Source organism: Gymnogyps californianus, chromosome 15 (assembly GCF_018139145.2).
Source record: "Gymnogyps californianus isolate 813 chromosome 15, ASM1813914v2, whole genome shotgun sequence".
Lineage (NCBI taxonomy): Eukaryota > Metazoa > Chordata > Aves > Accipitriformes > Cathartidae > Gymnogyps > Gymnogyps californianus.
The window spans coordinates 9,629,431-9,647,144 of NC_059485.1; the positions used below are offsets into that span (position 1 = coordinate 9,629,431).

A 17,714-nucleotide genomic window follows, 5' to 3' on the forward strand; every position below is an offset into this window, starting at 1 on the left:
TCAAAGACCGAATGTTACAGAAAAACTGCTTTGGATTTGCTTCCAACAAGAGATGCACTGCAACTCAGCAACAATAACAAATATTGATACAAAGGATAAGGTAAGCTGGTCAATTAAACAAAATACCATAGGAAGAAAAAGCGAGTCCATTTTTGGTAAACTGTTATCTACAAAGAAACTGCACAATACTAATTGCACAACAACAGACTTTGCAGATCTTTTATTTGCACAACATACTTGGACACAACAGCCAGCTTTACTCTAAATCCCTCTGCTTTGCTATATGGGCAGCATCAGATTCAAAACAAAGAAATACAACAGTCACCCTGTACTAAAAATTCTTAATCAGCATCCTAAGTCAGCTTGTTTGTGGAGCTGGAACTTACTGGTAAATGCAAAGCTTGGAAAACAAGCTCTCGTGAAGAAGCACAGAGTCAAAACAAAGAATTAATAGCCACAACAAAAGATGTTGCAAAGCAATCCAATTTATTACTCTCACAGCTCCACTGAAAACATGTAAAGGAAAAGCATTTACCATTGGAAAGCAGACATTTAAAGTCAGTATTAAAATTGCAAAACAAAGTAGAATGACATCACTTTAAAAAGGAAAAGAAAGACACCACAAACGGTTAAAGTATGAGAAGAATTTCAGAATAGGTAACTGTCTTCCATTTGTGATATGAACAGGAACAAGATCATACTAAACAGTGATACAGACTTAATGCTCATTCTGGAGTCAGAGTAGCTCCGATTTTTTTTCCCAAATCACTTTTTGTCAGAATTTCCGATTACTTAAGACTGAGCTAACAGGATGGCTAAAAACTGTACTCAGGCCCCAGTTCAATCAATAATTCAGATTAAAAAGAGAAAATATATTTTTCATTCTTCACATTACCTGGTATTACTCCATTGTTTCACTGTGATATAGTGGCATATTTTCTTAGCTAAGTGTTTATCATGCAAGTGCTTTGATAGCAAGTTTCTGGTGTCTTTGACCTAAGTTTTAATTCTTTTCCAGCTCATTGCAGGATTTTGTCAGCCTGTGAACTACTACACAGATGAACTAGTTTTTTTTCCATAGTTATAATAAAGCACATTATTTGTGATTAGAGTGCTTGCATAATTATGCAGGAAAAAAAACATTCCATGCTTTCCACAATTTCTAAGTAATTTAGGACAACTTACCTCATAGCCATGACTATGTCAACTAGAGTCAGCTGTCTTGGTTATTTAGATCACAGGATTAGTGTTAGAATTGAAGAGTTGCTTTAATATGGCAAGTTTTCACTGTAACAGTGCTTGAAACAGGGCTGTATTTTAATTACATCATAAATATATGACGTATGATTTCAACCAAATTATTATTCACAGCTAGAAGTATTTCTGAAATAAGAGAGCCTTTAAGTAGACAAATTCGTGCCTTACCTTGCGAAAGGCACTGATTTGCCAGAGCAACCTGTCCAGAGTGTAGATATAGATTAAGACGTGTGAAGATACTGCTTAGAGATGGAATTGTAATGAAGCAGAAGGCAACACAAGCCTAAAGCAAATAAAAAAATGAAACTGAAGAAATTTCCTAACTCAGAGTTATAGCAATCATTACTGATTTTATACATAATTAGGAATCAAAATCCATAAATCAGTTTTGGGAAAGACTTTCAGTAAAAAGCAAATATTATGTGAAGTCCAAAACCAGCAACTTCAAATTTCTCATTGTTATTTCAATAATTATAACAATATTTATTAATTATTGTTATTATGAGTAGATTAGCTCAAAACTTATTCTATGACTCTAGCTCTAAGCGTTCCTCTCTCCTCAGGTAACCAGCTTGCAGCTCAAGACCAAAATCTAACTAGAAAAGCAGACTACTGGTCCTCAGGGACAATCCATCTGTCAAACTGGTCAAAGCAGGGCATCGTGTATATTTGGGAGGAAGCAGATCTAGTGCAGCATGCTGCAGCTTCAGACCTACTGGAACAGCCCAAACACCCAGATGGAGTGAGTAGCTCCCAGGCATACAGAAGTTCGCCAGTGTCACCCTAGCTGTCCTTTGTCCAGGACATCATGCACAGGTGCCGTGAACAAAAATCCATTCATTAATGGTAGCATATGCAAACACGTTCCCAACACACGAAGATGAAGGCATCTTAGTTGCTATGTTTCAGGTGAGAAGAAGGGAACACAAGCAACTTGCATTGCCTGTGCATAGTTCAAAGCTCATTTGACCATATCTATATAGACTCGGAGGCACCAAAGCCAAAAGGAGCACTTTATTTGAAATTCAAATACTGATTTCAGCATATCAACAGTGATATTACAAGACAGAAGTTTAAACATACTCTTTTCCCCTCATCTCCCATTCTCTCTGTGATTGAGTTACGTAGGAATTAAGTGTTTTATTTCAAATATAATTTGAAAAGCTGAGCTTTCTAGAATTCACACAAACACCTCTCCAATGAACCTTCCTTTGGAGAGTGAGTCAATCTTGCTGCTCTTTTTTAACACAAAGCTGCTATTAGATGCTTTGGGTCTTTTTTTTCTTAAACAGCAGCATTTGGCTTTAGAGACTAAAGATCAATGGTAACAAGAGAAAATGAGACTACAAACAGTGTCAAAAAATACTAACATATTGTTTTTGCAAAAATTATAAACTTAGGTGGCAGCAGATAGTATTATCTGCTAAGAAGGCAGGCTCAAAGTTTATTAGAGTCAGACCTACCCTGACAAACGCAGCAGTCTTTCTGGAATGATTTCCTTTCATCACCTTTCTTGTTTCCATTGCTAGTTGGTTCACAGACTACACATAAAAACCAAAAGCAAATCATTAAGAAAAATGCACAGATTTATTAGGTCAGTGGCAAATAACAAACTGCATGTTTTACTGCATGCATTTAGAGAACAGAAACTGTCAAAAGGGACCCTGGTATGGTGTGCCCTCACTGTACTATTTAGTTTTTACTTGGAGAATTTTAGTGACTGTTCCTTAAAGCAAATATGATTCTGAAGGTTTGTGAAGGCAGACTTGTTGATTTATTCAAGGCTTTAGATCATCCCTTGCTTCCCAGCTATAGTGCTGTCATCACCTCCTTCCTGGTGTAAAAATCGTGATTTCTAGCTAACACACTTATTAAAAAAACAAAAGCAAAATAATAAAAGGATTTAAGAGAAGATACAATGTTGCAAAGGAATCAGATGCAGCTAATGCTCACCTGACACGTGACTCATTACAGAAAAGAGATTAACGTTCCCAATCACAGCAGGACTCTGCCTATATTTGCAGCCAGACACAGCCTAATCTCTCCTAGATGGAGGATTATAGAAGAAAGAACCCAAATTCTGAAGGCACAAAAGTGCGACTTATTTTATTAGACATGAAACCTCTTGCAAGATAGCCAGTTTTCTTTATTGCAATGATACCATGCATGCCTGTCAAGCAAGAACTTCAGAGAGTTTAGGGTGATAAAGAGAGAGGTAAGATCAAAGTCTACTTTAAAAACATCTGATAAAAAGACTTCAAACTTACTTTGACATAGATCAATAATCTGGGCAGGGAATGGGAGAACTGCAAATGTATCCCCACTTACTAAGATAATGTAGATAAACTGTAGCTTACATGAATCAACTGGACTAGAACAGGCTCCAGATTGCAAAACATGGACCTGGCTTCAACATAGAAACTCAGCTGCTGTTCAAAGTCACGGCCAAATGAAACCTATAAAAGACAAAAACCCCCTTAGATTTTGCCATTGTGGGCCATTAACTTTAAGAAATGTAAAACTGCATGCAGATAAACCACAGATAGTCAAAAGTCAAAATCCCCATATATTGGTAAGAAAAAACCCTACCGTTAACAACAAAATAGCACCCGGAGAACCCCTGTCCTTTTAACTGTCTGCTTTCCAATACTTAACCTTCAGGGAAACTTGAAAGTTTTGCTGGTTTTTTTTTGTCCGTACTCCACATGATCTTCTACTTTACAGATCAAGCACTTATCAAGAAAACAAAATTTAAATCCTAGATTTGTGAAGTGTTTTCAAAACTAGCAGAACTCTTGATTCTTTATGGAACAGGGACAAAGGCTTGGTATAGTTCATACTTAAAGAGCAAAACAAAAAAAAACCCCAGAAAAATAGATCAGTGAATCTGTATTCAGATTCCTGTAACGTCTAGTTGATAAAGGGCCTCCAAGAGAAATTAGCATTTTCCTAACTAGATATACCAGTAAGAAAAGCAGGTTTTCATCAAGTTTGGTTAACAAATATATGCTTATATAGTATGGCAAAAGCCTGCAACCTTGCTTGTTGGCAGGAAAGAAGTCAAAAAACAACCCTTGTGTGAGAACACCCTACTCCCAACCCTCCAGATTTAAAAAAAAAAAAAACCAAGTGCTGTCAGCTGGAGTGTCTCAGCTGTCAATTGAAAGCCTAGCAAAAGAAACAGTCTCCAGGCAGTCTACATTTATGTATTCAAATAGAATTTTTTTTCTAATAGAAGTAAAGGTTGCATTATTTATTACTTCTCAAGCCACATGCAAAAGAAGTTTTTACAGAATTAAAATAAAAATTACACTTAATCCATACAGTGAAAGATCAAAGGAACTGCACCAGAAAACAAAGGATCGCTTCTTAAATTACAGACAACTGTCTTCACCTTTCCTCTATTTGTGCAACTGCTGATTCTTGAGTCCTAGTCTCAAGAAAACTTCTCTAAAAATATAAAATTTTCCACAAAAAAGCCTGACTGTAAGGATGACTGTTACAACTGATTTTCCCTCCACATCTTAATGTGTGCTGGTTTAAAACTTATAACTAGTCATTTTGCTGCTATGGGATTTTTTTTCCCCCTAAACCAAGACTATAAAGCCACATCAAATATTATTCAATGTGGGAAATCCTCCTGAAGGAAATTATACAATATTATACTGCATATAAAGCTTAATAAAGCAAAATTACATTTACAACATATTAAATAGCAAATAGCTCAAGAGAAAGCAACCATCTAGAGATAAATTCATAGAATTGCAACAAAGAACAACAAGGACAAGTAGAGACAAAGCCTGTCAGCTCTGACTATGTGAAAGAAAAGCCAAGCATTAAGAGTACCTGGTTAGAGAATAAAAAAAAGCTTGAGAACATCTCCCTAAAACAACCTGACATCTCAAACACAACAGACAAGAACAAAAGATTTTATTGGGATAAGAGGGAGGGAAGGGTTAAAAATTAATTTCAAGACAAAACAACTGGAGTTTTTGTGGGACTACTAATTTGATGATACAAATTATCTTATTTGTAAATTAAGATAAACAGAGATAAGAATAACATACAAGTTATATTTATTTTGTGTTTTTTAAAGCTGGTATTGGTTTCATTTAGAGCTGGGTAGTGGAACTTCATTCACATAAATCAGTGACCTCTCTTATGCTATAATAGGCAAGACTAATTGCTGTTTAACTTTTAAATACTTACCATGTTTTACATGAGATTTAAAAAACTAGCAGAAAATATGATTAAATAAACAACGTGCACTTTAAACTCTCATATTGCACCATGTCAGCTTCAACACTGTGTATTTCTTTCAACACATGCATACTTATTTCACTAAAATACACCGGTTGGGGTTTTCAATGATCTTAAGCAAGTCAGACACATAGTCTCTGATTCAGCTAAATAGGCACCTGTTTCTCATGGGGATCTCACGAAAATCCGAGCTATAAGGTACACCCCAACAGTTGCACACAATTGTCACTCACCATTTTAATGAATCCATTTATCAAAGCTGCTAACATTCTTTTCTCATCCTCAAGTGTCAGTGCACTATAAGAGAAAATTTATATGGTAACTGTTAGAATATTGCTTATCTTATTTATCTGTAATGGTTCAAATTATACATACTGAATTATATAATGTTATGTCCATATAAAATATTTATTGCATACTAAGACCACTAAGCTCGTAATTTTAGTTATAAAGCAATAAAACTAATTTTAGTATGAATACCACCAAGTCAACCATGCACCAAACTAAATTCCAAATTTAAAAAAACCAAGAATTGCTAAAAGTGTCTTTAGATTTTACAGAAACTCAGATTTTGGCATGAGGAAAAGGAAGCTAAGCTAATGTTCTTTACTGCAGCAAGCAAATGGCTTCAGTCTTGTGTTACAACACGAGAACTTGAGTAGGAACTTATTACAAAAACCTAAAGAAATTAGTAAATCTATTCTTAGAAGAAAGTTATCCTATTTAAGGGGGAAAGCTTTTAAAATACACTTTAAATAGTATATGTAATAGTGTATTTATTTTAGAAACAACATTAGTTTATTGTTTTGTTTGGGGTTTCGGTTTGTTGCTTTGCTCGGGTTTTTTTTTTAACTAACCCTGCCACATAATTTAAAAAATAATTAACATCACTTTGTTACAATTCTGCCTTTTTGATGTTTTATTAAGAACTGAACTAAACCGATATGTAAAGAGTTTCTTTTCAGGATTATCACAGATACCTATTCTGTAGCAAGAGTGCAAGTCTGATTTGAAACAAATTTACATCACATGAAAATCCAATAAGTCAAACCTGTTTCACTGAAAATGGATGAACAAAAAGTTAAATTACAATTAACTAATACAATTTAATCCTTTTACTATTATATACTTGGCTCCAGCTTTGACCTTTAGTGTATCAGTTACCAATTTCCTAGCTCAGACACCAGATGGGAAGAGAACAATAGTTTTATTACACAAATTCAGTAAAGGAGGAAAGAAAATCTCAGCATGATTAGCTCATTAGTGCATTGCCAATCAAAAGAGTCAACTGATGGGCTCTGAAAGGCTCAGAAGACTTGTAATGAGATCTCTGGGTCAGTTATAGGTTTCCAGTTCAATTCTGAATCAGACCCCTACCAGCCTGAAGGCTGTTATCCTCCAACAGCTGTCACAGGGGTCAGCGAGCCCTACGCAATAGGCTGGGAGTTACCTGAACCAGGATGTAAAAATAGATGCAGGAGTTACTTTTAGAGAGTTAGCATTTACGATGATTGGCCAATAAGAGATGACACAACAGAACTAAGCTAATGATGTACACCATCTTACCTCAGCTAAAAAAAACTGCTGGTTTAAGGGATTTTAAGGATCCCAGTAAACTATCAAATTGTTTTGGCAAAGCATCAGAGGAAGCACCGAATATGGATTGCCACAAACTGCTTAATTTTTTTTAATAAGTGTTTCAGCTTCAATATATTGTTCTGTTTAAAGGTTGAAGTGGCTTTTAGTGCAACATACAGCCAAATAAGGTGCTCTAACTCAAAATAAAGTACTCTAGCTGGTATAAATTGGAATTACATGCCAAATCTGACTTCTTTATTGGCAATAAATCTTGCATTCATGGCATATCAAAGCTGAGAAAGTTACAAGTTCCTTTACAATGTCTGCCATACTAAGAGGCTCTGGGTTCAGAGTGCCAAAAGAAATGGTGTCCTTACAATTCTACTCAACTCAAACCAGAAAAAAAAAAAAAAAAAAGGAGATTTTTGCTCTTCAGATCTAAAATTTGCAGCATTGTGATTCTGGCTCTATTTTCAATCAGACACAGATTTCTGTGTGATTTTTGCAAGTTACCGACAAACCACAACTGTTTTCCACATTGCACAACTGCTATTCAAACAGTGAGGGCGCAACAGGGCACCCAGGATCCCTAACAAACTCAGCACTCAAAGTCAAGGGGAAAAGAGAAGAGGAGGATTTAGGGGAAAGACATAGATGATTCAAGAGCTTCTCCTCTGTTCTATCTTCCCCTACTCAAGTTCCTAGAGATCTTCCAGGTGTCCTTTTAAAGATTTCACACCCCTTTGTAATGGCTGAAAAAAAGTGGCCCAAAAAAAGATATAATTGAGTATGGCAATCTGTGCTTTAATAGCTACATATTCACTTAAATCTCAAAAATAGTCTATTATTCACTATAACTCAAAGATTACATTGGTTTCACTCTCAAAAATATTTTTAAAAGATTGGATTGTTTAGTGTCTCTGCTTCACTAGAAAACTACAAAACCATTGGTACTTTCCTTTTAAAATTCTGCTTCAGTATTCAAAATAAAGCAGTAATTAAAGAACAAATGGTACATGCTGCCACTTCGCTGCACAGCTCTTCCCTCACCACTAACTGGATTCATGTCTTAATCCACCATGAAACAAACAGCCTCAGAAATGTGAAACTGTACACCAAGCAGCCAAACTTTGCATAAACCATAGTTATTAGTATGAGTAAAGTTAATCTTACTTCACAGAATCATGCATCGTCTTGCAGATATGCAGAAGAGCATTGAGTATAACAGGATCCTTTGTAGATTCCTGCTGATGCCTATAAAATGTTTTAAAAAAAGTGATGAAAAATCCTGCTCTGTCAAAACAAAAAACAATGAACAGAATAACACCGATTTAATACATAATTCCAATCATCGGCATTGTATGACACTACAGAAGTTTTATATTCATTTTTTAACCAACAGAACTCCAAAGATCACATGGTTAATAGACGTACAATTCCAACAAATGCCACTCGAGAAATATTATCTTAACACATGGAGCTTCACTGCCAAGCCACAGAATCTGACTCCTTAAGGGACACAACAAGCTAGACATATGATACATTGAGGCAATCTAAGAACATCAAAACAAAGCAATCCTACATCTACCAAGAAGTAATACAGTTTCTCAGCTATTGATGGACAGACAAGAAGGATAAATGTCACGTTTTGGTACAGAGGCACACGTGCAGTGGAGCACCGCTAAGATGATTAAGGGGCTGCAGCATCTCTCATGAGCAAAGGCCAGGAGAGCCAGGACTGTTTAGCCTAGAGAAGGCTTGGGGGGGGCTTAGCAGTGTATATAAATACCTGAAGGGAAGGTGAAAAACAAAAAAAAAATGTTTCAAGGAACCTGTTAATTATTTGAAAACAAAAGGACTGTTTGACTTTCACAATATTTGAAGATGAAGCTTCATCTTCTAAGTTCATTTTCAACTGTGGAAATATCCATTTTTCTACATAACGGAGCTTGTAACAAGAGACTGTCTCTCTTCCTCCATTATACCAAGGTAACAGTTCTGTGCTGTCACATCAGCTGGAACATGAAATAAATTTCATAAAGCAACTAAGGCAACACAAATTTAAAAAAGCTCAGAGAACAACTATTCTGTTAATCCACAGCAAGTCAGCATCAATATGATTACTTCAATTTCAGCTTTCTTTGACAAAATTGACACATTCTCATTTTTTTTTTTCCCATAGCCTGGAACACCTTCACGAGCTAAGTGGCCTATATACTGACTCATCTTCCCTAACAATCTTTCAATACATTCCCCAGACCCTCCAGACTGCATTTAATATCAATATTCTCTACTTACTTAATAAAAGATTCCATAATGCACTTGCAAACCTCCACTCTCACACTTTCCTTCTGGAACATATCCAGAAATGGCAAGAATTTCTCCTGAAAGTACAAACACATAAGCAAGTAAAATTAGGTATTTTACAAACAACACACTAAAACAATAACTATTTTGGATAATTTTTATAATCATAGCTGTTTTAGTTAAAATTATTTTAATCTTTTTTGAAGACAGTAATTCATCTTGAAGGATGAAAGAGTGGAACAAATGGAAAAGCACCGATGGCTGAAAGGTCTATCAATTTACTGATTGCAGAGATCCAGAATAAAACACAAAACACAGAACTGTTTGAATCAAATGTTGCAAATTTTTTAAAAGCAATCATATGCTTGAAACAGCTTAAGATCATGACAAATTCAGACATCTATGGGAACAAAAGGTAGGATATTAAAAACAATGAAAACAGGCCACACGCCAGCACCCATTTTGCATGTATCCAGGGCAACTTATGAGTGTCCAAGACATTCAAATTTTCTTCAAAGATAAGGGTTTAGGTTGTTAAGATACTAAAATACTTAGTTTCTGTATCATCTCAAGAATATAGCGAGGGTAAGTTTTTCAGAATTATCTGAGCAATTTGTGAACAAGCCTTGACTCCAAATCCACAGGGTCAGTCTTGAATTTCACTCTTCAACTGGTTTCAGTACTTTGGCACTCACTGTCTTTGTTCCTCTTTCTCTACCTCACATACAGTCTCTGACCCCTCTAAGTTTCACTTTGTTTCAATGCCAAACTTGAGCCCTATGACAGAGCACGTCAAGTATATATCGTAACATAGAAATGGCTATCAGCAATTACACAAACACACACACAAATAAACAGTATTTTATCTTCCACTGATTGTCACTTATGCCATAGTAACAAACATAGAGACTCTAACAGCCTAAGGAAAAAAAAACCTACAGAAAATCAGAATTAGAATAATGAATATTTAAGTAGTAAACAGCAGAGAGCTTCCAAAACATTTCTACACTTATCTACTTAATAAAAAGTCCTCTCACTATGTGAGCTTGCAAACAATCTAAATATTCAAGTCAGGTAAATTCCTTTGCAGAAACAGTGTAAAACAGTTCTTCTTAAAAATTTATTAAACAGAGTATCACTTACCACTGAAAAAAGCAGAGAGAAGTCATAGATATAGGTAATAACTTTCTGAATAATTGACTGCAGCTGGGGGGGGGGGGGGGAGAAAAAAGAAAAAGAGAGGAAAATTATTGTAATACAAGTTAAATTAAGACTATCCACACCAGAGATTATTCTTCTCTAGTTATTCATAGAAAACTGGGTTGGAAGACAATTCAAGCATTCATTGATGTAATTTCTTTCCCCAAAGCAGGATCAACTACAGCTATGCTGTTCCTAACAGATGTTTTTCCAACATGCTGTCTTCAGAACTCATATGAACAGAGGCTAACCAGCCTGCCCAGGCTTTATTTGTTCTTTACTTTTTATAGTTAGGCAGATTTTTCCGATTTACAGTCTGCATGTCCTCCAGCTCGCTAGACTAAAAAAAAAAAAACCCAAAACAAATAAACAAACAAAAAAAACCCCAAACCAGTTTGTTAAATCTTCTTTTGCAGGCACTTTATCTACTCTCCAAGTAACCATAAAAACCTTCTTCTAGAACCTCTTCAACTAATCCATATCTCACCTGGCATGCAGTCTCAAGAACTGGACACAATAATTCACTGAAGCCTTAACAATGCCAAGTAGAGTTGGATTACTTTATGGTTTACTTCTGTTTAAACAGCCTGCCATGATTGCTAATTTTCTTCAGCAGAACACCACTGTTGATGTAGGAGTTAACTATTGCTACTTCTAAATACATAAATCATTCTGGTTTAGCATTTTTCTGAACTGAAAGGTTGATGTGCAGGAAAAAAAGGAGGAACAAATCACAGCATTACACTGTTCCAAAAGGCTTCCCAAATTATAGCCAGTGTTTAAAAATAATTATTTTGTGGTAAGAGACATCAGTAATGTTTAAGAATTAATTTCATCCAAGAAAATGCACACCAGTTTTTTACAGATTTGGCAAAATAAATTCTTTACCTGTGGGTAAGCATCTTCAAATGCTCGATCAGGAGTCATGTGTTTGATAACATCAGCCAAAACTGTATTGACCTCTCGCTTCTGTGTAGAGAAAAATGAGGTTACAAAATACAGTAATGAAATCAGCACATAAATCAAGTCACTGAAAACCAGCTGGATAATTTATTTCCATTTGCCAAAGCATCAGCTTTCTACGGAGCTCTAGTTAAGCCAGGAACTTTAGCCATAGCTCCAGTAAATCCTTAAACTGGTCCATCTGCCATTAAAATAAAAGGATAAGAAATATGCAGCGCTGGGGAATGGTGAAGACTCCTTCAAATCTGCATCTTCTGTCCCTATTCATCTTTCATGAAAGGAAATACATTTTTTCATTCACTACTGAAGTCCCACACACTTATACCGAATAGTCATAGCTTTTCCATTTTTAACACCAAACTGCTAATGTAGCCACTTAGTCTGTATCAGAAAACCTTCAAAGGAAACAAAGTAATTTTTACATACCGTAAAATGTTTGCATGTATACTCCACCCACACTTCAGCACAGTTGATATAATCCTAGAAATACATGTCTTATGATTACCAATATTTACAGGAGGTTATGAGAAATACACTTGCAAAAAATACACTTAAAAGAATTAACTCCTGAGGTATGATTCATGCAGACCTAAAGATCTAGCACTAATGACAAACCTCAGAATTTGCTTATGTAGAACATATAGAATTAAGTTATGCTTAAGTAGAGCTCAGAACAGCATGGATCACATAAAGATATTACCAGGCATATTTTTTGGCAACTGTGTATATCTAGAAAAGGTAAACCATGTCATGCTAAGCATATGCTTACTGAACAACTGGCTACAATTTTGCCCTAAACACAGAATCAGTAGTGAAACAGAATGGACAATAACTTACCTGTGGGTTCTTCAGCTTTGTTATAACCTTCCAGGCTTCATTTAATATTTGAAGGCGATCATTTTCAGGAGGATCAGCCAATGCCAAGTTTAATCCCAAGGAGCGAAAGAGGAGATGCTGAAAGTTAATGAGAAATTTTAAATTAAAAGCAGAAGATGCACATCCGTCCAACACTGCTCTAGCAAGTACGCTGTGCAGAAAGATTTTTTGGATTAAACCACCTTTTATTTAAATGATACGCAAGTTATGTAGGCAACTAAGAGTATAAAGAACTCTGTCAGACAATGAACAGGAATTGTTACAAATTACATACAAAAAGTTACCTTTGGGAATCCAGATTCATCACACTCTTTAATCATGCCAATGAAGTCCATAGATCTTGCAGCAATAAACTCTGCTCTGAATGCTGACATTACTGAATTCAACAGCAAAGCACTACAATGAACATAACATAAATCAATACAGCTCAACATCAACTAAAATTTTGTTGTCCCTTCATTTACATTCATCTGAACTTCTTAGACTAACAACTGTCCAGCATCTATTCTAAATTTGAGAAAAAGGGGGTAAGGAAGAAAAAATCCTCACAAACCAAGCTTGCATTGATGAGGATTAATAGTGCATAAGCAAAACAAGAAAACATTAAGCCATCAGATAAGGAAAAGGTAACCCAGCCTGTAGAACACTTGTTCCACACAGGTTTTTTTGAAGCCATCAATTTACCAGAAGTTTACTAGAAAGATCAAGTAAACCAGGAGTAGCTGACATATTTAGAAACTTACTCTTTCTTTTTAATTACAGTTCAGAAGTATACTTTGGCAGGGCAAATCTCTATTGAAGTTTTTCTCACCGAATTAAAATATATATGCATTATAAAAGTCAGATTTCTAGCAGCTGCATTGTTAGGATTAAAATAAATCTAAACAGTCATTATCATATGATAACTGGCAATGACATATTTAGACATTTATGATTAATCATTCAGACCTGTATTTGTATTACTATCAAGCCAAAGTTACCGATGGAAGAGTGAACTCTTTGCGTTACTGTAAAACCCAGTCTACTGATACTATTATGCAAACATAAGAAACAAAATCTAGAATCATTCAAAAAGGCAATTCATTTGGGCAAACTCAGCCATGAGTTAGCACTGAAGCTGCCTCATAAAACACTGTGTCCTTCACTAGACTGAAACAGACAGTTTGAATACAGGGCAGTTTACCTTGAGGGAAATTCTATGGAGCGCTTGAAATAGCCCAGCATCCTCTGTGCTTCTGACTGAGCATTAGCGGTCCCATTGCAATTTGACTGGAATTTGCATTTTATCATTAGACAAGTACTTCCAGTTCACTAGGTATATGCTTTGCAATACAGAGCAGCAGGCTGTCACTTTTCACTTAGATGGTTGCAACGTAGTTCATGGAACACACTGAGACTATTTTAAGATTTATATACTGATGCCTCTTGCTTTATAATATTTTGACAGTCATGAGAAGACATAAAAACACAGAACTCCACTTTAAAAGAAAATGACCATGCTTTATAGATCATCTAAACCGGATTATTCAACTTCCCAATAAAAAAGACATGTCCCCAAAACATTTCTTTAAAAAAAACCCTCATTATACTCAACATTTTGTCCTTCCTTCAAAGAGCAAACAGGCACAAAGAGGAGGCACCTAGCCGATCTTTACAAGAAATGCTAAAAGGCGATTTAAAAATAAGTTCCACAAAACAAATCAACATCTATACAAAATAATTAATAGAGCAGAGTACGTGGATTATTTTTACCCATATTATACACTCTGATACAATAGCATCTTCATAGCACATTTTTAAAAATCACACTTTCCCCGCACTCCTTAGCTCAGTCACAGAATGCTAATGCTGGCATTCCTCACTATGTGATTAACATATTTTAGTTCCTCAGCCACTGCAGAATTGGACCATGCAAAGCACATCGGAAAAAAAACAGGCAGCTGAAAAATTTCACAGAACCCAGCCTACCTACCCAATAAAATGAACTGAGATTAGCTCATCAGCAGGCCAAATTGCATTCACAGAGCTCAGAAAGTACACCCAAAACTTTCAGACCATCTTCCTGAACTACTCACTGAAGGTGATTAGTCTGCACACAGACTTCTAGGAGACATTTGGGATACTAATTTTAATGTTGAAAAAAAGTAGTCGCCTAAATATTACCATCTTCCAAAGGTGTCAGCTGCTTTACGACTTCCCTTGCAAAATGCCTGTATGGGCTGACTGTAGCCAGTGGAGGCTAGGAGGAAGGAAGTGGGGGGAAAACACAGAAAAATGAAGCACAACGAGGAATGAGAGACATGGCTGATGGAGAACACATTACGTGTCTTAAACTTTGGCTTAGGAGCCAAAATGCAGCAACCAAGTTGATTAATTTAACTTTTGCTCTACAAATAATCTACCATATTTTAGAATTCATCTCTGGAAAATAGATGTTCATAATCATGATTTAGTAAGCTACTGGGAGAACAAAAGCTATACTATGCATCCAGAAAGTGTTTTCAAAAGGGAGAGAGAATTTTATTACAGGGACTCACAGGTACTCGCTACAGACTTGTGTCTTCTACGTTGTACAATACTTACTTGTTCCCCAATTTTTTGCATCTCTCCATCATCTCAGTAAGCAGAACCTGGAAGAATTACTTATTAAAATTAGTGAGCAGAGACTCTGCAAATAAATTAAGCTTTAATTACTGTAGTGAAGTCTACTAAAAGCTGTTTTAATTACCTACCCAATACATTCCAATAATCCTGTCTTATCCTGTATTTACAACACATGGAAACAATGGTGTAGTACCACATAGAACACACCTACTGGAATAGGTACAGTGGTATTTTAATCAAACCCACCATTTTATGGAAGTCAAATTTGCAATCCTTCAGCCATGTCATTTCTCAGAGTAATTATTATTTGCCAGCCAGGCCAATTATCTCTGGCAGGAGAGGTGAAGATTACCAACTCTGCCACAGAATGCAAAACAGACTGACGGAGATTAAAATAGCCTGTTGACTATGTTAAGCAATTACAAAAGTGCAGTTTACTCAAATCATTTTTATATCCGTATGACAGAAGAAACTAATGAATTCAGGACATAAAGATTAAACTAGCTAAAGAACAGCAAGAAACAAACAGGAATACTGCCTATGAATTTGAAGTGATCTAACTTGAGCTTTGTGGAAATGAACATTCTTCCTGTATAGAAGGGAGAAACAGACAGTCGTATGTAGGCTCTTTATATTCGCTTTCACACTCATGTAAGTACTGACTGAGGGTTTTTTTTAATAGGCAAAATCAACTCTTCACCCCAACATTTCCTTTAGTATCAAGCATTATCACGCTTACTTACTTCAGGAGCACGGTATGCAATACACTGTAAAATCCAGTCTATAGCAGGAGAATATAGAGTCAAATACAAAGGAATCTCCACACCTTGTACTACCAGCTGATTCTGAACTGTATCCCCATGAATCTGTTGAAATAAAACACAAAACCATGTTGCTGTGAAAAGGTATTTAATAGGAGCTATGATAAACCAGACAAAGTTTCTGTATGAATGGAAATGACAACGGACAAGATCACAAAGATACAAAGTATTCTGAAGCATTCCTTGCATTCTGGGGAAAAAAATACCAAGCTTGTAACATATATTATTAAAGTATGGAAACATGCTGAATAGAGCAGTTTCAACTTATCAGGATGTATGTAAAATTTCCCATACTATACGTAGGTACAGGAACACCCCTAAATCTAGATTTAAGAACTTCAAAGATCTAAAAAAAGGATGCAGTAGTTTGGTTAAGGAGTGTACTTATGTGATTTTGTGAACAAAAAGCCTATTTGCTTACTTGTTTAAATGTTAGAAGAAAGTCAAAGAAATTTTTGTTAAGGCTTTCTTTGAGTTGTGGTGCCACTTCCATCCCAACCTGTATTAAAAGAAAGAGAAAGATTTTTATCTGCATCTATCACCTACGATTCTCCTTCAACTGTTAGACAAAAATGCATTTTCCGGAGGAGTACACCTAGTCACACACATCACATCAACAAACAGCATTGAATCACATGCTTTTGACTGGTTATTTCCTTGCTTACTATTATAGTCATGTCCACTAACAACTACCCTGAGGTAGTTACAGCTGTGTTTAAACATGGTTCTCCTAACATCAGCTTCAAGTATCTGTAAGCAGTGAGGAAATCAATGTCTACCCCAGTGCCTGCACTGCAACAGCTTATATTCATTGTATTCAGAGAGCCTACAGTGAAAAACATTTAAAAAGTCAGTCAAAGTTCAGAAATAGCTTAAAATCATGTGTATTTATTCCGTGGACAGAATGAAGCAAGGGTCCCAAAGGAAAATACGATAGAGATAAAATATTGATAAATAATACAAGGTGATGCACAAACACAAGGCCTATGTAGTAAAGCTGGAACTGCAAAGGAAACTAATCCATACAGGACTGTCTTCAATAACACAGATAAAAAAATATCAAAAAAAAACCCCAAACAAGTGGCATATTACTAAAGAAAAGAGAAAGATGCAGAAGTGAATGAGAAGTTAGTAACAGATCAGGCTTAAAAACACACACAAACAAATCCATCTCAATAGCTTAAGGCTCCCCTCTTCAAACCAACCCAGGGGTCTCAGTTTTTGGGATCCCTGAGCATACGGAATTCTAGCTAACTTCATCACAAAGCAGAGGTACCTTGCACAGATCCAAGCCACTCATCTATCACTTTTTTTTATATATCATTTCCTTTCAAACCATGGGGCTAAAGAGAAATGCATCACCTTGCTGTGTAAAGATCTGGTTCTTTTGTTTCATGCAAGTGTTTATTCCCACATTTTACTATGCTGTGGCTTTAGACATCATTTATATTGATACTACAGGTTTCCTATTCCAGAATTTATATTTTTTAAAAATCTATTTTCATTATCTTCATTGTGAAAGTATTAATACAGTGTCAGTAGCTGGAATACAGGATATTAAATGCCTTCCATTCCAATAAGTTTTCTTATTTTAAACAAAAGTCAGGATTTTAACAGCTAGTATTTTATTCCAAGAAAATTTTCACTGTTCATTTCATATGATCATCTTTGTGGACAAAAAGGAGCATGCTAAGTACTTCCTTACTACATAATTGCAGTTACTATTACTAGATTATTAGTCCTAACTGCTCTATCATTATGCATCTCTTTTAGCTGTATCAGGAGCAGTAAAAGGTGGACTGTGCACACAAACTGTTTCCTAAAAAACCTTCAGAAACCTTGCACTAC

The 17,714-nt window shown here is 35.7% G+C and overlaps 1 protein-coding gene across 5 annotated transcripts in view; it reads right to left on the minus strand.

Moving 5' to 3' along the window:
- Nucleotides 1–17,714, minus strand: part of VPS35L (VPS35 endosomal protein sorting factor like) — a 57,674-nt gene that overhangs the window by 21,176 nt on the left and 18,784 nt on the right. For 2 of the 5 annotated variants that reach the window (XM_050905694.1, XM_050905693.1), the window contains exons 13-26: nucleotides 16,288–16,365; nucleotides 15,789–15,911; nucleotides 15,025–15,071; nucleotides 12,726–12,837; nucleotides 12,403–12,519; nucleotides 11,992–12,045; nucleotides 11,491–11,571; nucleotides 10,546–10,608; nucleotides 9,394–9,479; nucleotides 8,269–8,349; nucleotides 5,751–5,814; nucleotides 3,615–3,713; nucleotides 2,721–2,798; nucleotides 1,426–1,540 (exon numbers count right to left, since the gene is read on the minus strand). In XM_050905694.1, the coding sequence (XP_050761651.1) occupies nucleotides 1,426–1,540; nucleotides 2,721–2,798; nucleotides 3,615–3,713; nucleotides 5,751–5,814; nucleotides 8,269–8,349; nucleotides 9,394–9,479; nucleotides 10,546–10,608; nucleotides 11,491–11,571; nucleotides 11,992–12,045; nucleotides 12,403–12,519; nucleotides 12,726–12,837; nucleotides 15,025–15,071; nucleotides 15,789–15,911; nucleotides 16,288–16,365 (1,198 nt within the window). The remainder of the gene's footprint in view (nucleotides 1–1,425; nucleotides 1,541–2,720; nucleotides 2,799–3,614; nucleotides 3,714–5,750; nucleotides 5,815–8,268; nucleotides 8,350–9,393; nucleotides 9,480–10,545; nucleotides 10,609–11,490; nucleotides 11,572–11,991; nucleotides 12,046–12,402; nucleotides 12,520–12,725; nucleotides 12,838–15,024; nucleotides 15,072–15,788; nucleotides 15,912–16,287; nucleotides 16,366–17,714) is intronic. The other 3 variants (XM_050905696.1, XM_050905697.1, XM_050905698.1) reach the window with 3 other exon arrangements.